Consider the following 22,953-nt stretch of genomic DNA (forward strand, 5'->3'; position numbering starts at 1 on the left):
GTTCCGAGAACAGCCTGATGAAGGCCCCCGGCGGCTGTTCTCGGAACTGCCTGCTCCCGGTGACCGCATTTGATTTCAGACTGGCTCTCGGCACAGGCACAGGAAAGGGCTTACCTGTGCATCGCCGGACTTGTGAGACTTACCACCAGGATGTCCAGCAAGGACAGTATCGTGATGTTCCTTGAACACCTTGTATCGCAGGCCCTCAGGAACAAACAACCTCCCTGGGGGACAAGAACCAGGAGCCCCCTCCTGGGCTCCCAACACCTCCATCTCCAATTCAGGGTATAGAGCGGAGACCACCACCCCATCCGCTAAAATCGGCGCAGGATCCTCTGAATCACCTCCCCCAGGAAAGCTGCGAGACAAGGCATCTGCCTTGACGTTCTTGACCCCTGGGCGAAAGGTAACCACAAAATTGAACCTGGTAAAAAACAGTGACCATCTGGCCTGCCTAGGGTTCAGACGCTTGGCAGATTGCAGGTAAGCCAAATTCTTATGGTCTGTATATACCGTAACGGGGTGAGACACCCCCTCCAACCAGTGACGCCATTCCTCAAAGGCCAACTTGATAGCCAACAACTCCCTATCTCCAACATCATAGTTCCTCTCGGCGACCGAGAGCTTCTTGGAGAAGAAGGCACACGGGACCCACTTGCCAGGGGATGAACCCTGTGACAACACCGCACCAACCCCCACCTCTGATGCATCAACCTCCACTACAAATGGCTGAGACACATCCGGCTGCACCAGAATGGGAGCAGACGCAAAACGCTCCTTAATAGCCGAAAAGGCCTGCAATGCCTTATCCGACCAGACAGAGACGTCGGCGCCCTTCTTGGTCATATCAGTGAGAGGTTTTACTATGGTAGAATAGTTCGAAATACATTTTCTATAATAATTCGTAAACCCCAAGAACCGCATCAAGGCTTTCTGATTCTCTGGTCGGTCCCATTCCAGAACCGCCCGGACCGTCTCGGGTTCCATACGAAAACCGGAATCAGAAAGCAGATATCCCAAGAACGGAAGCTCTTGCACCGCAAACAAACATTTCTCCAATTTGGCATATAACTTATTCTCCCGAAGGATCGTCAAAACCTGTCTCACATGATCCTGATGGGTCTTCAGATCAGGAGAATAAATTAAAATGTCATCCAAATAAACCACCACGAATCTCCCCATCAAATGATGAAAAATGTCATTGACGAATCGCTGAAATACCGCTGGCGCATTCGTCAACCCAAAAGGCATAACCAGGTTCTCAAAATGACCCTCGTGCGTATTGAAGGCCGTTTTCCACTCATCCCCTTCCTTGATTCTGATCAGATTGTAGGCCCCTCTCAAATCCAACTTGGAGAACACCTTGGCTCCAACAATCTGATCAAAAGGATCAGAGATCAAAGGCAAGGTATATGGATCCCGGACTGTAATACGGTTCAATTCCCGGAAATCCAAACACGGTCTCAGTGATCCATCCTTTTTCTTTACAAATTACAGACCTACTGCCACTGGAGACTTAGATGGTCTAATATGACCTTTTGCCAAACTCTCGGCAATATACTTTCGCATGACCTCTCTTTCGGGTTGAGAAAGGTTGTAAAGCCGAGACTTTGGCAACTTAGCCCCCGGAATGAGATTAACTGGACAATCATAGTCACGATGAGGGTGCAATTCCTGAGCCCCACCCTCCGAAAAGACATCCGCAAAATCTGAGAGATACTGAGGTAAAGCCGTAATGGACACACCAGAGACAGATGTGCCAAGACAATTATCTGAACAAAACTCACTCCAACCGATGATTTTCGCTTGCCAGTCTATAATTGGGTTATGTCTAGTCAACCATGGCAACCCCAAAACTATAGGAGCTGGCAAATCCTTCAAGACAAAACAAGAAATAATTTCAGCATGTGAATCACCCACCCTTAAGTAAATACCATAAACAATGTGAGTAAGGCTTCTTTGAGAAAGAGGGGAAGAATCCATTGCAAAAACACGAATCTCGTTCTCTAAAGTGCAAGTACTTAGTCCTAGATTTTGAAGGAAAAGAAAGTCAATTAGGTTTACCCCAGCACCACAATCAAGGAACACCTCAACAAAAACATTTCTTGACTCCAGCGCCACCATAGCTGGAAGGAGAAAACGGGAACTGCAGGGAGCTTGCATACCTGCCTGCTCCACCACACCATTAATGCTACCAAGTGTCAGTGAAGTTTTTTTTTTCTTTTTCTCTTCCACCTGTGGTTTAACATAAGGACAAGCAAAAACAAAATGACCCCTCTTTCCACAATCGTAACATAGTTTGTGAAATTTCCTAAAGTCTCTACTATCAGAATGGCAAGAAACCTGACCCAATTGCATGGGCTTTTCCGCTACCCCCGCGTTACCTGTAACATCACCCGGGGAGGCAGTAGAGACGAACCCACTCACAGAAGGGATACCTTGCGCAGGGGGAGCCCTATACCTCTCTCTGATATGTCTATCTAGATGTACTGCTAAAGACATGGCGTTCTCCAAAGAGTCCGGGTATTCATGAAAAGCAAGGGCCTCCTTCAATCTTTCAGATAACCCCTGACAAAACTGAATACGTAACGTGGGATCATTCCACTCTGATTCAGTAGCCCATCTCCTAAACTCAACACAGTAAGCCTCTGCAGTATGTTCCCTCTGAAACAAATTACGTAATCTCGACTCCACCATCGAGACCCGATCTGGGTCATCGTAGATTAATCCCAGAGCCTTAAAAAATTCCTCCACCGACCGGAGCGCCCGAGAACCAGGTGGCAGAGAAAAGGCCCAGGATTGTGCGTCCCCTTTAAGCAGAGAAATAACTATACCTATCCTCTGACTCTCATCACCTGACGACGATGGACGCAGCCGAAAATACAATTTGCAGGACTCTAAAACGGATAAAGTCATCCGTACCCCCTGAAAATCGATCAGGAAGAGCCACTTTAGGCTCCACACAAACTTGACCTCCTCCTGATGCCAGAGCACTTCGACACCGTGCGACCGAACCTCGCAGCTCCGCAACCTCTAGGGATAGCCCCTGCATGCGGTCAATTAATGCTTCAAATGACGCCATCACAAAACCGCTGAGCAATGACAGTCAAAGTTTTGGGCGGATTATAATGTCACGGCGGACGTGCACTCAGACTAACAGATAAACCACCAAGCAGGCTCTGAGCGAGAGGCAGGGGAAGGGTCACCTCCTAGCTAATCCCTGACCTCTCTCCCTGCACTGCTCAGCCCACATGCAGACCTTGGTGGTAGGTATGATGTGTCCCCGTGCCTAGGCTGAAACAGCTTAAATTCCCTGAGATGGTGAAAAGGGGAAATAGGAGCAGCCTGCTCGCACAGAACCTGGATGGGAGAGATGACACAAAACAACCAAACTTGAAACCACACTTATCTTTCTGAGCTGGAGTAGACAACCTTCCTTCCTAGCTTGCAAGACCAAAGTGATTCCTATAATCCGCTCAGAGCACTGGGCTGGAGTGCTATTTAAACTAATGACCCCACCCAGTGCACCTGATGAGAGGCGGATCCAGCACGGCAACAAAACACTAAACTCGTGCTGCTATTCTGGCCGACCTCCGCACATTGTCAGGGCGGGGCATGACACTATTCTGCTGGTGCAGTCACTGTGTACATACATTACTTATCCTGTACTGATCCTGAGTTACATCCTGTATTATCATCCAGAGCTGCACTCACTATTCTGCTGGTGCAGTCACTGTGCATATACATTACTTATCCTGTACTGATCCTGAGTTACATCCTGTATTATACTCCAGAGCTGCACTCACTATTCTGCTGGTGCAGTCACTGTGTACATACATTACTTATCCTGTACTGATCAGGAGTTACATCCTATATTATACTCCAGAGCTGCACTCACTATTCTGCTGGTGCAGTCACTGTGTACATACATTACTTATCCTGTACTGATCTCGAGTTACATCCTGTATTATACTCCAGAGCTGCACTCACTATTCTGCTGGTACAGTCACTGTGTACATACAATACCTATCCTGTACTGATCCTGAGTCACATCCTGTATTATACTCCAGAGCTGCACTCACTATTCTGCTGGTGGAGTCACTGTGTACATACATTACTTATCCTGTACTAATCCTGAGTCACATCCTGTATTATACTCCAGAGCTGCACTCACTATTCTGCTGGTGCAGTCACTGTGTACATACATTACTTATCCTGTACTGATCCTGAGTTACATCCTGTATTATACTCCAGAGCTGCACTCACTATTCTGCTGGTGCAGTCACTGTGTACATACATTACTTATCCTGTACTGATCCTGAGTTGCATCCTGTATTATACTCCAGAGCTGCACTCACAATTCTGCTGGTGCAGTCACTGTGTACATACATTACTTATCCTGTACTGATCCTGAGTTACATCCTGTATTATCATCCAGAGCTGCACTCACTATTCTGCTGGTGCAGTCACTGTGTACATACATTACTTATCCTGTACTGATCCTGAGTTACATCCTGTTATACTCCAGAGCTGCACTCACTATTCTGCTGGTGCAATCACTGTGTACATACATTACTTATCCTGTACTGATCCTGAGTTACATCCTGTATTATACTCCAGAGCGGCACTCACTATTCTGCTGGTGCAGTCACTGTGTACATACATTACTTACCCTGTACTGATCCTGAGTAACATCTTATATTATACTCCAGAGCTGCACTCACTATTCTACTGTTAGTTTCGGAAACAGTCAACAGGCTTGCTGTCAAACACCCCTACCATGTTGGCTAACCTATGTGGTGGAGGGGGCAGTTATTGTTTCTTACATCAGGTGACTGATTACATTTCCTGGAATGTGAATCCGGTAACCAGTAAAATAATAAGAAGTCATTGAGAACATTTTCCCTCAGACAGGACACTGTTCACACTATGCAGACGGCGTCTCCTGTTCAGCAGTATTGCTGGAAGTGTCCTAACAGCCCCAGCAGGAGACATGAGCCCAGTCATTTCCATATGTGGGGACAGCAACAAACAAGGCGTCTGTGTGATAAGTTCCCCAAACAGAAGAGGACCCCAATAAACGCCCCCGGCCGGCCCCCGATGCTGCACTCCACCTCTTCTCTGGATGTTCTGTGGCTGAACGCGCGGCTGCCTGCAGGTTCTTGGCACAGACCATGAATATTGTCATTCATTACAAATTACAGCCTCCGCAGGAATGCAGACCCGGAATAGTTGTAATTTCTGACCATTTGACTTTCCTGTGATGATAAATCCCAGAGGACTATTCATGAATTTCTCCGTGATCTCACTCATCCATCCAAACCCCCCCAAAAAAGACTCTTGAAGGGAACGTCCAGCCTGAACGCCATTTTCCTTTTCTATGAAATAGAAGCGAATTCATTAAAGTCGGAGGTCCACCGCACCTACATAGTCAGACTGCGATGATAAAATTCTGCCCGTCTCCTTCCGCCAATAGCAGGAGTTTTCTGCAGGCTGCCATGCATCGAGCTCGACCATAACACAGTATGCAGTAAAAGGGTCATACCATTATTTTTATGGGTTTTCCATGGGGTGGGGACAGTATTCCTGTATCTTGGCCAGTGAGGCAATTAATCCCAGTTTGCTTGGTGGTCTAGGATAGTGAGGTGATTTATGCAATTCTACCAGGTGGTCTAGAGCAGTGGGGTGATTAATATCAGTCTACCCAGTGGTCTAGAGGAATGAGGTAATTAATATCAGTCTACCTGGTGGTCTAGGGTGGTGAGGTGATTAATATCAGTCTACCTGGTGGTCTAGAGGAATGAGGTAATTAATATCAGTCTACCTGGTGGTCTAGGGTGGTGAGGTGATTAATATCAGTCTACCTGGTGGTCTCAGGTAGTGAGGTGATTAATATCAGTCTACCTGGTGGTCTAGAGCAATGAGGTAATTAATATCAGTCTACCTGGTGGTCTAGGGTGGTGAGGTGATTAATATCAGTCTACCTGGTGGTTTAGAGCAATGAGGTGATTAATATCAGTCTACCTGGTGGTCTAGGGAAGTGAGGGGATTGATATTAATCACCTCACTTCCCTAGACCACCAGGTAGACTGATATTAATAACCTCACTTCCCTAGACCACCAGGTAGACTGATATTAATCCCTTCACTTCCCTAGACCACCAGGTAGACTGATATTAATCCCCTCACTTCCCTAGACCACCAGGTAGACTGATATTAATCACCTCACTTCCCTAGACCACCAGGTAGACATATTAATAACCTCACTTCCCTAGACCACCAGGTAGACTGATATTAATCCCCTCACTTCCCTAGACCACCAGGTAGACTGATATTAATCACCTCACTTCCCTAGACCACCAGGTAGACTGACATTAGTCTACCTGGTGGTCTAGGGAAGTGAGGTGATTAATCTTGGTCTACCTAGTGGTCTAAGACCGCGAGGTGATTAATCTCAGGCTACCTGGTGGTCTAGAGCAGTGAAGAGGTTAATTAAGAAATCCCTGGCAGTCTAGAGAAGTCCGAGCTGCTCTCCACTCTGGTTTACAGAAGGGGGTCCAGGAGAAGACCCTCTCTGATGCCTATACAACCTGGCAGGGCGGACCTTTCTGTATCTGACTTAGGCTACTTTCACACTAGCGCTTGATCGGATCCGTTCAGTACGGATGCGTCTGCATTAATAACTTAGAAAAATTTCTAAGTGCGAAAGTAGCCTGAGCGGATCCGTTCAGACTTTCAATGTAAAGTCAATGGGGGACGGATCCGCTTGAAGATTGAGCCATATGGTGTCATCTTCAAGCGGATCCGTTCCCATTGACTTACATTGTAAGTCTGGACGGATCCGCACGCCTCCGCACGGCCAGGCGGACACCCGAACGCTGCAAGCAGCGTTCAGCTGTCCGCCTGGCCGTGCGGAGGCGAGCGGAGCGGAGGCTGAACGCCGCCAGACTGATGCAGTCTGAGCTGATCCGCATCCATTCAGACTGCATCAGGGCTGGACGGAAGCGTTCTGCTCCGCTCGTGAGCCCCTTCAAACGGAGCTCACAGGCGGACAGCAGAACGCTAGTGTGAAAGTAGCCTTACAGAGATAGACCACTACCATGACGACTGGACGCGACTCCTCATCCTGGACACGTTCCCATCGGATTCCTTGTGTTTTGTTTGCAGGAAATCCTGGACATGATGTAAACCTGGTTCACAGTTCAGTCTGTGGGTATAACATCTCGGTAGTCGCAGACTACCACCCTAAAGCATAGCCTTTATTATACAGGTGAAACTCCAAAAATGTGAATATCCTGCAAAAGTCCATTTATTTCAGTAATGCAACTTAAAATTTGAATTTTGTGAAAAGGTTCAATATTCTAGGCTCAAAGTGTCACCCTCTAGTCAGATAATTAGTCCATACCCCCTGAGCAAAGGGGACCTCAAAATTGTAGGGTTTCATAAGCTGTAAGCCATAATCATCCAAATTATACCAAATAAAGGCCTGAAATATCTCGCTTTGCCTGTAATGAGTCTCATATGTTAGCTTCACCTTTTAAGCTGCATTACTGAAATAAATGGACTTTGGATGATATTCAAATTTTTGGAGTTTCACCTGTATACCGGCTCTTTATAGGGCATATGACCAAATTCATCGAGATAGCCGTGCCACTGAACCCTACCTGGCCTCATCACATAAACTAACAGAAGCGCTCCCAGTAAGAGACTGTGTTCAGATCATGTGATCGGACTCAGATCTTGTGACCAGTCATGTGACCTCATACGCACGACGGCGGGAGGAATAAGAGCGCGCCCGTACCAGCTAGCCTGCGCTCTGCACTGCGCCCTCTGGCCGACAGTGACGCAGCACTGCCATATACAGTGCCCCATCTATGCACAGTTACTCTAAGGCCTTTTCAATAGATGGTTCAGCAAAAACGGAACGGATACGGATGCATTTCCGTATGTGTTCCGTTTTTTTTTGCGGACCCATTGACTTTAATGGAGCCACAGAACGTGAATTGCGGCCAAATATAGGACATGTTCTATCTTTCAACGGAACGGAAAAACGGAAATACGGAAACGGAATGCATAGGGAACACATTCAGTTTTTTTTGCGGAACCATTGAAATGAATGGTTCTGTATACGGACCGTATACGGAACACTAAAAAACGGCCCGTACACTCGCAAAAAAAATGTTCGTGTGAACTAGGCCTAAGGGGCAATTATGATCATCAATTGGGTTTATCTATTGCATTTTCAGATCTAATTGTCTGATCTGATCCCGTTATGTCGATCTTGTCCCCTGATGAGCCCAATTACAGCCTGGGTGAAACGCGTCGGGACGATGACGCCATGAATCAACGCAGCGTATTTTTGCCATAACAGCAACTCTTTATTTATTAGTATACAGGATCGGCTTATTACAGGACCGGCTCATTACAGGACCGGCTCATTACAGGATCGGCTCATTACAGGATCGGCTTCTGAACCTGGATTTTTTAGTTACTTTATTATTCTTCTGTGCACGTTGTTGCTTTCTTTTCTTTCGGAATACTACATTGTGCCACTAACCTTCCTAGTAATGGCCTTTCTGGTCAGCATCTATTAGCCGGTAGCATCTCCTCCCATTCAGGGCGTTCAGGAGGTTCCCGATACGGGATCGCCAGCTCTAGGCTCAGAGCCCGCAGTATAATATACTTGGCCCACACCTGCCTACTGTTGTCCCGAAGTGTTGAGGATAGATTTCTTATTTATTTATTTATTTTTCATTCATTTTTAAGAGTTTATTGGGGTTTCTGTTTGAATGGTATATAATAAAGGCTATGTTTTAGGGTGGCAGTCTGTGACTACCATGATGTAAACCTGCAAAGAACAAGCAATGCTAGTAATAGAAATCTCTGCACCGCGATAAACGCGTGAGGATGTGAAACGCAGGGCCCCCAGAGGCCTCTACAGATGGAAGATGCACACGTGTGCCAAATTGCTGTACTATTAAAGGGTTAACACCCGACCCTCATCCCCACAGGTATGTCAGGATCTGCGTCAGACCATCCAGGGCCTCCTGAGTACCGCACTCACACCATAGAAATGCATTTCCTACTGCAGCCAGCAGAGGGCGCCCTTGTGGTGCATGGTCAGCAGGTTGTCGCTTGACGTGGTCCATCATTCTCTGACTACATCACAAAGCCTCTTCTCCTACACCTGGGGACATAGTGAGGAGAGCCCGGCAGGGGCCCAGGGGCCACCAACAAGCCCCTCTGCCCTGGCCTAAGGCTTCAGCTCAGCGGTGATACATTGTGATCCATGTTTCGCCTGTTATCATTTTCAGCACTGTGAAATCCATCTCCTTTTTCCTCATAGGTCCACGCGTTGTGATCTCCCTCATGCTTTACACTGCAGCTTTGCTAAGCTGGAAGTCAGCACCTGGAGATGCGATTTCTACTGCAGCAGATCCAAGGGGCTAGACCACCAGTGAGGAAAAGGAGGCTAATAAGGGGGGAGCTTGGACATCCGCTCCGAGCCAAACAGGTACCATGAGCTGGATCTCGCTTAGGCCTCTTGCCCACGACCGTATGGCTTTTTCAGTATTTTGCGGATGACGTCCGTGTGCATTCCGTATTTTGCGGAACGGAACAGCTGGCCCCTGAGAGAACAGTACTATCCTTGTCCGTTATGCGGACAATAATAGGACATGTCCTCTCTTTGAATGGAACAGAAAAACGGAAATGGAAGGCATACGGAGTACCTTCAGGGTTTTTTTGCGGATCCATTGAAATGAATGGTTCCGTATACGAAGCGCAAAAAACGGAACGGAAAACCGTTTGTGTGCAAGAGGCTTTAAAAGGGATTGTCCATTTTAGACCATCCTTTTTTTGTTATCGCCATAATACGGTATGGGTGTTACACCCAGGATACAGACAATGAATCACAATATGAAAGCAAGCAGAGATCTTAAAAAAAAAGTTTGAAACAAACATTTCCCCTTTAACTGCACACGTTGTCCGGCTGTGTCGTACGATGTTGTCTTTTTCGAGCCTTATAATGACTTTCGCATCTGACTGTGGTGAAGGAATGTTTATATAGCCGAGGACACAATAGAGGGAGGAAGTCCTGCCCAGCTGTGAAGGACAGTGTGAAAGCGACTAAGTATCCATGTGGATGTAGGGATCGTTTTTGCTGGGAACAGCGCCACCCTCATTAATGGCCGTTTCTGGTACTGCAGTCAATGTAATTGGGCCTCAGCTGCAATACCACACAGCGCCATGGACAAGGGTGGCGCTGTTTCCAGAAATATAAAAATAAAGTTCTAAGTTTCGAACAACCAATGGCGGTTTCTCAAGCTGGTGTGAAACTACAACTCCCAGCATGTATCTCATTACCATTACATTTTACTGGTGAAATAGGAATAGAAAGAGAAAAATATATTAAATTGGTAAGAGTTTTTTTTATTTTTACCCTCTTTTATGGCCGTTTATGGTATTGCAGTTCAAGTGAATGGGGTTGGGCTGTAATACCAGACACAGCCATAGGGACAAGGGTGGCGCTGTTTCTGGACAATTTTTTTTTTCCCAAACTACCAGTGGCCTTCATCATTCATGAAACTACAACTCCCAACATGCCCTGAAAGCCATCACAACAGCTACAGGGGCTGCCGGTTGCAGACCACGGCATTTCAAATCTAGTCTGGAAACCAAGGTCTGATGTTCCGGGATGCTGGAAGTTGAGGTTGAAGAGGCGGTAAGTACCTGACTTCACTCCAGGCACTCGGTGGCTTCCTCCTCGAGTGGTCTAGTGTCAGATCAAATCATCCCTACTTTTTGTAAGAACGGATTTCCTGAGGCCGAATTTTCTAACCAGGATATATTTAATCCAAATATCTTTAAAACATTTGGAACATGGGTTGGAATATTCTTTCCGTTTTTAGATTTTAGGTTATTTCAGGTCATATTCTCCATTTATATCCCTTATAGCTTTTAAAATACTGCTGGTTGCCCTTGGAAACAGACAGCGGTGCAGCGCCACTCTGTTGTCAGTCATGTGACCTCTGTAGAACGCCAGAGCCCCACAATGCACTGCTCTACGGTAGCTAGAAAACCAGTTGTATCAGTCTAATGGATGATGAGACTTATTGGCCTAGAAAAACATGGCGGTTTTCTTCTGTACACTAGGCCAGACCTATTCCTGGGTTGTGTCTGGTATTACAGCTCAGCCGGCCTGCAATACCACCAGTGGACAGGTGGGGCACTGTCCTGGACAGTCCCCGTTACATCACCAGCAAGTATCATAGGAGGCCTCCTCAGCTGATGGGCCCCTAGAGCAGCAGCTGCATCTGGAACCCCCCAATAATCATGTAATTGTTGGGGGATTCCAGGTCCGTTTTGCCCTTGCTTCTAAGAAAATACCTGTAATGTTTCCATAAATTGCAACCACACATCATAGGTCGTCAAATATACATTTTATTCGTCACTCAGAGTCATTAACATCACATCAGAGACCTTACAAAGGGCAAGACTGGAACAAATGGTCATCAGAAGAAAGGAAGTATTCAAACCAGGCATCTAATATGATATACACTGCGTGCAGAATTATTAGGCAAATGAGTATTTTGACCACATCATCCTCTTTATGCATGTTGTCTTACTCCAAGCTGTATAGGCTCGAAAGCCTACTACCAATTAAGCATATTAGGAGATGTGCATCTCTGTAATGAGAAGGGGTGTGGTCTAATGACATCAACACCCTATATCAGGTGTGCATAATTATTAGGCAACTTCCTTTCCTTTGGCAAAATAGGTCAAAAGAAGGACTTGACAGGCTCAGAAAAGTAAAAAATAGTGAGATATCTTGCAGAGGGATGCAGCACTCTTAAAATTGCAAAGCTTCTGAAGCGTGATCATCGAACAATCAAGCGTTTCATTCAAAATAGTCAACAGGGTCGCAAGAAGCGTGTGGAAAAACCAAGGCGCAAAATAACTGCCCATGAACTGAGAAAAGTCAAGCGTGCAGCTGCCAAGATGCCACTTGCCACCAGTTTGGCCATATTTCAGAGCTGCAACATCACTGGAGTGCCCAAAAGCACAAGGTGTGCAATACTCAGAGACATGGCCAAGGTAAGAAAGGCTGAAAGACGACCACCACTGAACAAGACACACAAGCTGAAACGTCAAGACTGGGCCAAGAAATATCTCAAGACTGATTTTTCTAAGGTTTTATGGACTGATGAAATGAGAGTGAGTCTTGATGGGCCAGATGGATGGGCCCGTGGCTGGATTGGTAAAGGGCAGAGAGCTCCAGTCCGACTCAGACGCCAGCAAGGTGGAGGTGGAGTACTGGTTTGGGCTGGTATCATCAAAGATGAGCTTGTGGGGCCTTTTCGGGTTGAGGATGGAGTCAAGCTCAACTCCCAGTCCTACTGCCAGTTTCTGGAAGACACATTCTTCAAGCAGTGGTACAGGAAGAAGTCTGCATCCTTCAAGAAAAACATGATTTTCATGCAGGACAATGCTCCATCACACACGTCCAAGTACTCCACAGCGTGGCTGGCAAGAAAGGGTATAAAAGAAGAAAATCTAATGACATGGCCTCCTTGTTCACCTGATCTGAACCCCATTGAGAACCTGTGGTCCATCATCAAATGTGAGATTTACAAGGAGGGAAAACAGTACACCTCTCTGAACAGTGTCTGGGAGGCTGTGGTTGCTGCTGCACGCAATGTTGATGGTGAACAGATCAAAACACTGACAGAATCCATGGATGGCAGGCTTTTGAGTGTCCTTGCAAAGAAAGGTGGCTATATTGGTCACTGATTTGTTTTTGTTTTGTTTTTGAATGTCAGAAATGTATATTTGTGAATGTTGAGATGTTATATTGGTTTCACTGGTAAAAATAAATAATTGAAATGGGTATATATTTGTTTTTGTTAAGTTGCCTAATAATTATGCACAGTAATAGTCACCTGCACACACAGATATCCCCCTAAAATAGCTAAAACTGAAAACAAACTAAAAACTACTTCCAAAAATATTCAGCTTTGATATTAATGAGTTTTTTGGGTTCATTGAGAACATGGTTGTTGTTCAATAATAAAATTAATCCTCAAAAATACAACTTGCCTAATAATTCTGCACTCCCTGTACATGGTTGCTTCGATAGGGTGAGGGTCACAAAATCAATGGCGTTAGGAGCAATCACCAGGACTCTGGTCATAGAGAAGACTGACTGCAGCTTGGACAGACCACCTATGTAGTTCTGCCCTAATACTATTACTGGCCTAAGAAAATACTTTGGTAGACCTACTAGAGCCTGGGTCATACAAGGATTCTTGGATGTGGCAGCCAAGCTTAAAGAGGCGTTTATATAGAGTGCAGTTCCTATCTCCTCACTGCCCTCATCCAGACATGACCACATGAATACATGTGGTATGAGATTGCCTGGAAGTTGTGCAATATATACAAAAACAGCATAAAAAAAAAAAAATCTGCATTAGATAAAAGATCTTATAAAATAAAAATAAACATTGGTCAGAAGACAGAGCCTTTGTTAGGACATCTATGGGACCACAGGGACATCTACACCCACCAAATGGTGCCAGGGAAGATTAGAAGATGAATTTTGTATATACTTGGCTTAAGTTCACCAAGCAAATAAAACCACAATGTAAACACGTAAGGTGTGCGTCCCTTTAATAACACTTTCCAATTAGTGGTGTACATAGAAGAGGGACGCCAAAGAATAGACTAAAAGTAGGCCCCCATTATGGTGCAAGGACAGAAGGGCCTGTTTGCTTCACCTGCTATCCCCTTTCCATGACGAAATTCCTCCTCTGAGCTACTGGAAGAGTCCTTCACAGTTTGTAATCATCGAATAACAAAGGGGTTGAGTTGACCAGGGCTGAGCCCCCTTTCTTCAAGGGTCTCATAGCTTCTGCATGGCCTGCCTCCATGGTATGCACACCCTGGCTTCTGGTTCCCGATATGAAGGAGCTTTCTTTGGTGGAACTTAGTCACTTCTCTCATTAGAAACCTCCATACCCACCTATGTCATCTTCTGAACCTTCGGAGGAAGGATTTAGGTGGCAATGATCACTAAACATAGCAAGACACAAAATTCACGTGGGAAAATTAGAGCTGTAGGCCACTGGGTCAGGCTCCTGCTGCACTAGCAGGTCAATTTGGTTTTTTGACTCTCAGGGGGTCCTGAACATTTGTGGATCCTTGAACAGAATTGGTCCTCTGGTCAAATGTTCCAAGTACAATATGTTCTCAGATGTGATCTTCACACAGTGTAGACTGCTTCCCTTCAAGGCCATCAAATAAATATGAAATAAGGCTAAAAACACTGAAGCCAAAAAGTTGCGATAGGAGATTCAAGCAATTGATTTCTTCTTGTTAAATCCCATGGGGAATGAAGTCGGTGTTGAGTTGACGGTGGTTTCATCTGTCGGGAATGATGACTTCCTTCTGTTATATCCTCCTTTACGTAGAAGCCCACAGTAGACATCAACAGCTTTTTGCCTAAAGTTATTCCCAACCATGATGTACAGGACCGGATTGATACAGCTGTTACTAAAGCCAATGTAAGTTGAGATTTGGTTAAAAATATGATTAACGGATCTCACCACACACGTAGGGAAGGCGCCGAACCGTTCCAATGTGTCAATAAAGGTGCAAATATGGAAGGGAAGCCAGCACACTATGAAGACCAAGAGCACGGACAAGACCAGCCAAGTGGCCTTCTTCTCCTTGTTGACATCCTTGAACTGCTGCATTGCGTTGTTCCTCAAAACACAAATAATTTGCAATGTACAGAAGGCGATGACGACCAACGGCACCAAGAAGCCAAGAACATTCATGATGATATTTTGGGCAATGTACCAGTCTAAAGACGGTAGTTTTGTAATACAGGCAGTGGTATTAAAGTCTTCGATGAACATCACCTTTCGGAACACCATGGTGGGCATGCTCAACACAAATGAGAAAATCCAGATGATTGCACAGCTCACCTTTGCCCACCAGGGTCTTCTCAAGCGACCAACGGACATGGTCTTCACCAGAGCCAGATATCTGTCAACACTTACCATCATGAGGAAATAAATGCTGCTGTAAAGGTTGATTTGGATCAGTGAGTTGACGGCCACACACATAAAGGCTCCAAATGGCCAGTAGTAATGGTTGGTGATGTATATAGCCCAGAATGGTAGGCCGCTGACAAAAATCAAATCGGCAGCTGCCATATTCCCCAGGTAGATCTCGGCCACTGTGCAGCGACTCTTGTGAAGGATAAAGACTGAGATGACAAAAAAGTTTTCTATGAAGCCCAAGACGAAGATGAACCACATGTACGGGGGTTGGTAGGTAAAGACCCACTGAAACTGTTCCAAGTCTATGCATTCATTTTTTGGAGATGCTTTGGTGTCAATAACCATGGTCATCGTTGAGTTGGGATCTTCGCCCATCATCTTGAGTTCAGTATGCTCGGGCTCCTGTTGGAAACACAGAAACAAATTAATCTTCATCAATGCAGTCAAAATTGTCTAAGTACAAAATATGTAACGCTCAACAGCTACAGCAACGTTTGTGAATGCATGTATGATATGGGAACATCCAAAAATGACCACGGGCATTAGATAAGAGTCTCCGGCACTGGTATACTGCCATCCATCAGACTCCTGCCTGTGGACATGGAAGACTCTGACTGCCCACCAGCCCTGCATCTCTACAGAGACCTCAGATTATCTAAAGGGGTTTGACACGAGCAGCCCATACTGTACCTTGGTCAAGAGGTGGCCGCTCAGGATACAGTGACCATTGACATGAACGTATGCAAGTTGAGCAATGTAGTCTTAATACAAACACCTAGATCCCTTCATAACCCTGCCAATTCTATTCTAGGAGGTGGCCCCATATTTCTTCTCCCACCCCCACCCAATCTTTCCAGCACCATATACATCGGCTCTTGTTGGGGGCATTGTGGATATCTGGCCCTATTATGAGGAGATTGTGGCTAGCTGGCGCCATGGCCAACTGCTACTGTTCTAGCATCTCCGCTCCACTCCACTGAAGCAATACTGCATACGACCTGTAGACAGGTGTGGTGCCGTTTTAGAAGGAACCCATTTAAATCTGATTTTGCACTCTGCTGTTGTGACCAGGAACGGGGGGGGGTTGTACTATACAATATCCTCCAGGACATTGTCAAAGTAGTTGTCACTTCTGCTCCCCACACAAGACCACCCAAAACAGCACTGAATGCCGCACCTTGACGCCAAGCGTTACGATTCCCACCATCTCCAGGCCCATATGATAAATGTCATTGTGTGGGAGAACGTTAAACATTCCCATGATGCTCTGCTGCTCAGCCTCACTAATTGGCGTTTGGTAATTTAATAACGTGGGCATTTTATTTCGACCCAAGCAGGTCAGGACGCTCGAGATACTGCACAGACGGTACCTGCCGCGGTGGGAAAGTCCTGAAGTGTATTGACCCAAGGATGAGGAATGATCTGGTTACCATTCGGATCAGATTGTTCCCGTCACGCACGGGAAGTCCGACCATTGTGAAACACGTCTACAGATCGGGCACAGTCTGTTCTCCGCTCAGGCCACATTCATTCCAACTACAAGACACGTCTCAGGCTTAATCACTGAGACTATTTAAAGCAAAACTTAAAATGGCCCCCCCCCCCCCCATGACGGAGGTAAAAAATGATAATCAGACATCATATAGTACATGACGATACCCTTCTACTAAAGCTAGACCCAACCCTGCACCTTACATGGATCCAGAGATCTCCACAATCATTGCTCCAATTGTTCTCCTAGATCCTCTTCAGGCTTGCAACTCGGGGTGGGGGGGGGAAGGGGGGTCCTTTCTGATGTAGCTCTTTCCCTGTAACTGACACAGCTTCTAACACTGGCTGGTGGCATCTGAAGATTTAAACTGAGCGCGCTCGACCAGCTCAGTGATACGGGCAAAACAAAAATATAAAATAAGGAAAATAACAAACAGCAGGTGGCGCTATACAGATACATTTTATTGAATAACTCACTGGGTATACTAAATTTCTAATTACATGAAATTACAAAAGTGTTCAGATCCAGGTGTTTTGTGGCACAACCCCTTTAAAGGGATTGTCCATGGCAGCTTTACTTCCAAAAACAGCGCCGCAGGTTGTATGTGGTATTGCAGCTCATCCCCATTAATTTCAATAAAGTACAATACCAGGTACAACCTGTAGACAAGTGTGGTGTTTTTTTTTTACATTTTCTACAGTTTAAGGCCTCATGCATACGGCCCGCAATACACGGGCACCGGCTGTGTGCACCCCGCATCACGGATGCGCACCCATACACTTGGCGGCACGGAACCCGCACTATGGAGTTCTTCTGTGAGGTTTCTCTCCGTGCCTCTGAACTGCAAAAAGTAGTGCCGGCACAAATTTTTGGCGGTGCGGACCGTCGGATGCAGATCGCGGACCCCAATCAAGTGAATGAGTCCGCGATCCGCACATGTTCATGTGCGTGAACCCTAAGGCCCCCTGCACACGAACGTGTGCTTCCCGTTGCCGTATTGCGGACCGCATTTGCGGATCCGCAATACACGGCTGCCGTTCCGTGGGCATTCCGCATCACGGATGCGGACCCATTCACTGCGGACCCGTACTTCCGTCCCGCAAAAACATAGAACATGTCCTATCTTTTTGCGGAACGGCCGGATTGCGGACCCATTCAAGTGAATCGGTCCCCGATACGCTGCAGCTGCCCCACGGACCGTTCGTGCATTGCGGGCCCCAGCACGACCAAGGGGTGCACACGTTCGTGTGCAGGGGGCCTAAGGGTCCATTCACACATCCGCAACGTGTTTTGCGGGTCCACGGATCCGCAAAACACGGCGGTTCCGCATTTTGCGGACCGCACATTGCCGGCATTAATAGAATATGCCTGTTCTTGTCTGCAATTGCGGACAAGAATAGGACATGTTCTATTTTTTTCGGGAACGGAATTGCGGACCCAGAAGTGCGGGTCCGCAATTCCGTGTTTGGGCAGCACATTGTGCTGCCCCCCCCATAGAAATGAATGGGTCTGCAATAACGTTCCGCAAAATGCGGAACTAAATTGTGGACGTGTGAATGGACCCCAATACTGACGACCTTGGCTTAGGGTACGCTTAGAGCAGGTCATTATCATTTCCTTTAGGCCAGTTTTCCACCCTCCCGACATGAAAGCAGAGGATGGAGCCAGCACCGCAGCCCCGGGAGGACTGAACAGCTTCCTAATATGGCAGAAAGCGTTCGCTCATCTCTTCTTATCTGCAGCCGCTTCTCATCAGAGCAACATCTAACGCCAACCCGATGAGAGTTGCTGTGGATGGGGGGGGCATTCATATATACTGCGTCTCAAATGTCGATAGACTACATAAAAAATGCCATACATTAAAGGGCTGGGAGATGAGGGTCAGCAGCGCCACTCTTGTCTGGTGGCTGTCTTTGGTATTGCAGCTAGGACCCATTCAAGTCAATTGGAATGAGCTGCAATACCAAACACAGCCTGTAAACAAGAGTGGCGCTGGTTCCAGAAAGAAAATCCATCCTTTTTTCCTAATCTCAGACAGCCCCTTTAGGCTACGGGTGTAACAGGTGGTGGGGGCGACACGCGAGCATGCATTCCCAAAAGGTGGGGAATGGGTCCAAGGTTCAAGTAAGGCCTCATGCACACAAAAGTTGTTTTTATCGGCCTCCCATTCATTTCAATATTGATAGTTCATCCGTTTGTGTTCCGCGTCCGTTGTCCTACTTTTTTCAAATTTGCGGACAAGGATAGGCATTTATTACAAGGGATCTGTAGAAAAAAATGGATCCTCCAAAAAAAAAAAAACGGATGCCGCATCCGTTTTTTTGGGGCGGATGCACAATTTGCGGACTCAAAAAACAACTGTCGTGTGCATGAGGCCTAAAGGGGGTAAAGAGGGAGAAAACTGGGCGAAATTCTCATTTCTGGGGAGGTGGAGAGGTCGGAGCCACTGAGAATGCTCCATTCACTTCTATGGGAATTAGAAGAACAACCAAGTATGTTTGCATGCTGGGAGTTGTAGTTTCACAGCAGCTGAAGGTAGGCTGATCCGATGACCTGATTGTCAGAGGGGGGTGTAGGGACAGTCCCGGGGATCCCCGTCCAGCACAGGCCCAGTGAGGTGAGAACCTCAGAGGACGGACCAAGAAGTCTTCTTGTATAATCTTCAGAATGCCTGACTTTGAAGGTGAAGGAAGTTGTAACGCTGTAGGTGGGTGTCAGTTGTCAGAAGACCCCTCTCACAATGTTGTCACTAGCACAGTGCCAGAAACTTCATGGAACAATTTATCCTCCTGCAGAAATGTTCCCGTTCCGAGACACATGGCGTTTCCGTCTAAACAAGGAAAGGCGAATCCTGCCCCCTCCCCAGAGAAGACGCTGGCAGCTTCACAGCACAAACAAATAGCCCTGGATCTCCCTCACGGCGCCTGACAACTCAGCGGACGCACGACAACCTCACCGCTGCAAAACGCAATCAGGACATTTTACACCAAGGGGCCCCCAACCATCTGGTGACCGACGTGGGTGTCGGACGGCTGCTCGCATTCATTTTTCATGTATTCCCCCATTAGATGGGAGCCTTGGAAGTGAGACATTTATGGGATACATTGTAAGTTCAATACGCCATAAATCCGGTATTTCCTGAATTGTAAAGCGCTGCGGAATATGTTGGCGCTACATAAAGATTATTATTATTACTATAGTTGGTAATACTCCTTTAAGATTTTATTTTCGGCCCTTATGGTTGGTTCAGTCTGAGGCCTCATGCACGCGACCGTTGTTTTGGTCCGCATTCGAGCCGCAGTTTTTGCAGCTCAGGTGCGGACCCATTCACTTCAGTGGGGCCACAAAAGATGCGGACAGCAGTCCGTGTGCTGTCCGCATCCGTTGCTCCGTTCCGTGGCCCCGCAAAAAAAATATAACATGTCCTATTCTTGTCCGTTTTGCAGACAAGAATAGGCATTTCTAGAATGGGGGCCGCCCGTTCCGCGAATTGAGTCTTAAGTTTTTTGCGGAGCGCAAAAAACGGAACGGTCGTGTGCATGAGGCCTGACAATGTGGCCCCTAACCAGAAAAGGTTGGGCACCCCTGTTTTACACAAAATCACTGAAATATGAAGACTTGGCTCAGCCCAGGATCAAATAGGAATTCACCGACTGCATACAATGAACTCCAGAAATACAGCCTTAGGCCTCATTCACACGTCAGTGTTTGGTCAGTGATTTCCATCAGTGACTGAGACAAAACCAGGATCGGAGCCTCCACAGACATCAGGTAGAAGGGAAAGACCTGCTCATGTTCTGTGTTTAGAGCCGCACCTGGTTTTGGCTCAAAATCACTAATGGAAATCACTGACCGAACACTGACGTGTGAATGAGGCTTTAGGGCACTTTCACACTAGCGTTTTTCTTTTCCGGCGCTGAGTTCCGTCCTAGGGGCTCAATACCGGAAAAGAACTGATCAGTTTTATCCTAATGCATTCTGAATGGAGAGAAATCCGCTCAGGATGCATCAGTTCAGTCCCTTTTACGTTTTTTGGATGGAGAAAATAGCGCAGCATGCTGCAGTTCTCTGTCCGACCAAAAATACTGATCACTTGAGGGAATGCAGGATCCGGCATTAATTTACATTGAAGTGTATTAGTGCCGGATCCGGCATCAAGTGTTCCGGCAAAACAAATTCTGATTGCGCAGACCTTTAAAAATGCAAAAAAAATTAATACCGGATCCGTTTTCCGGATGAGATGGATCCGGTATTTCAATGCATTTGTCAGACGGATACGCATCCGGATCCGTCTGACAAACGCCATCAGTTTGCGTCCGGATTGTCGGAATCTTCTTCCGCAAGTGTGAAAGTATCAGATAACACATTTTATTGCTGATCTTTTCTGGCCAGAGTCCCAGACATGAGGGATGAAAACAAGGAGGCAGCGAGTGATACTTTGTAGTAATTGTATCAAAACACGGGGAAACGTTTGATACAAAGTAACCATTGGGCGGCTGCTCCTCTCTGTGTCTATAACCCCTGGGTGCAACGCGGGGCTCAACACTGAGAAGAACGGTCTCTCTACGTGAATTATTGCCGATAGCGCTATCCCTCATCTGCTAATCAATTATCTTCCAGACTTAGGCTACATGCACACGACCGTATGAGTCTTGCGGATCCGCAAAAAAAACAAACCAGATGCCATCTGTTTTTTTTTTTTTGCGGATCCATTGTAACAATGCCTAAAATGGACAAGTATAGGACATAGTATATTTTTTTTGCGGGGCTACGGAACGGACATACGGATAGCAAACAGTGTGCGGTCCGCATTTTTTGAGGACCCATTGAAATGAATGGGTCTGCATTCTATCCGCAAAAAAATAATAATGAACAGACACGGAAACAAAATGCGTTAGTGTGCATGAGGCCTTAGGGCACGGCCACGATTCCTGATGAAGTTTTGGAAGCCGCGACCAGGAGTGAATTCCGGATAAGAGAAGATGCATCTGTCCTCTATACTGTCTCTCCTGTTAGGACCCACTCCTGATTTTGGCTTTCAAAATGGCATCCGAAAACCTGACCGTGTGGCCGCACGCTAAAGCCTCATTCACACGTCCGTGATCTCCACAGACAGCACACACCCCCATTCATTTTTATGTGTCTATTCACACATCAGTTTCTTACCACGGTCCGTGTTGCATCCATGTTTCGCGGATCAGGCGACTTTCACACCAGCGTTTTTACTGGATCTGTCAGGGCTCAGCAAAAACGCTTCAGTTACTGATAATGATACAACCATCTGCATCCGTTATAAACAGATCCGGCTGTATTATCCCTAACATAGCCAAGACGGATCCGTCATGAGCCCCACTGAAAGTCTATGGGGGACATTGTATGTCAGGACGGATCCGTCTTGCTTCGCACCACATCATGATCAGCTGCTTGAAGTGTTATTCTGTCCACGATGGAGACGCAACCAAACGGAACGGAATACATTCTGGTGACTCCGTTTTGTTCAGCTCAGTTTTGTCCCCATTGACAATGAATGGGGGCAAAACAAACCCGCTATTAAGATCCTATGACGAATCTCAATAGCGGAAATGGAAAGCGCAGATGTGAAAGTGGCCTCATTTGGAAGAGATGCTTTGAAAATTATTTTTCAGCTGTTCAGCGTCAGTGAAAAACGGATGGCACACGGACAGCAAAAAACGGACACACGGCCCCAAAACTGATCCTTCACAGATGCATCACTGACCACCTTCTCACGGATTTGAGCACAAACACGGACGTGTGAATGAGGGTTAGGGTGTGAAGCCCGTGCTGTGGACCGCAATGCACGTGCACCGTCCGTGGGGCAGGCACATGGGGATAGCGATCCTTCCATTCCGCAAAAAGATAGAGCAAGTTCTATCTTTTTGCGGTGCAGAAGTACGGAACGGAACCCCAGAAAGCACTTCTTAGTGTTCCGTTCTTCCGTTCCGCATCTCCGGATTTGCGGACCCATTAAAATGAATGGGTCCGCATCTGTGATGCGAAATGGTCACAGAATGGTGCCCGTGTATTGCGGATCCGCAAATGCGGTCTGCAATACGGCAACGGGCAGCACACGTTCGTGTGCACGAGCCCTCAAACTAAACTGGACCCATTTCTATGGCCCGGGGCTGGCACTTTTAATTGATTTAGAATGAAGTGCAAAGGATTTGACTTGTAAGCAATCATGTGCATCACAGACCTCAAAAAAGTTGCACCTTTACTCATAATTTCTAGCAGGAATAAAAGAGGAACGACATGGGATGGTCCGGGATTGATGTGACATGGGGAATGCAAGTAGTTACTACAACAGAGCTGTCAGGAGAGGGGACGGGTCCTCTTGAAAATCAATCAAAATGGCTACAATAAGTCTAGATGCAGCCCC

At 46.6% G+C, this 22,953-nt stretch overlaps 1 protein-coding gene across 3 annotated transcripts in view; it reads right to left on the minus strand.

Moving 5' to 3' along the window:
- Positions 1 to 13,124: 13,124 nt before the first annotated feature.
- BDKRB2 (bradykinin receptor B2) overlaps positions 13,125 to 22,953 on the minus strand; it is a 54,890-nt gene continuing 45,061 nt past the window's right edge. For all 3 annotated transcript variants that reach the window (XM_040412079.1, XM_040412078.1, XM_040412077.1), the window contains one exon: positions 13,125 to 15,466. In XM_040412079.1, the coding sequence (XP_040268013.1) occupies positions 14,351 to 15,442 (1,092 nt within the window). In that variant the 5' untranslated portion in view covers positions 15,443 to 15,466 and the 3' untranslated portion in view covers positions 13,125 to 14,350. The remainder of the gene's footprint in view (positions 15,467 to 22,953) is intronic.

The sequence above is a fragment of the Bufo bufo genome, chromosome 11 (genome assembly GCF_905171765.1).
Source record: "Bufo bufo chromosome 11, aBufBuf1.1, whole genome shotgun sequence".
Lineage (NCBI taxonomy): Eukaryota > Metazoa > Chordata > Amphibia > Anura > Bufonidae > Bufo > Bufo bufo.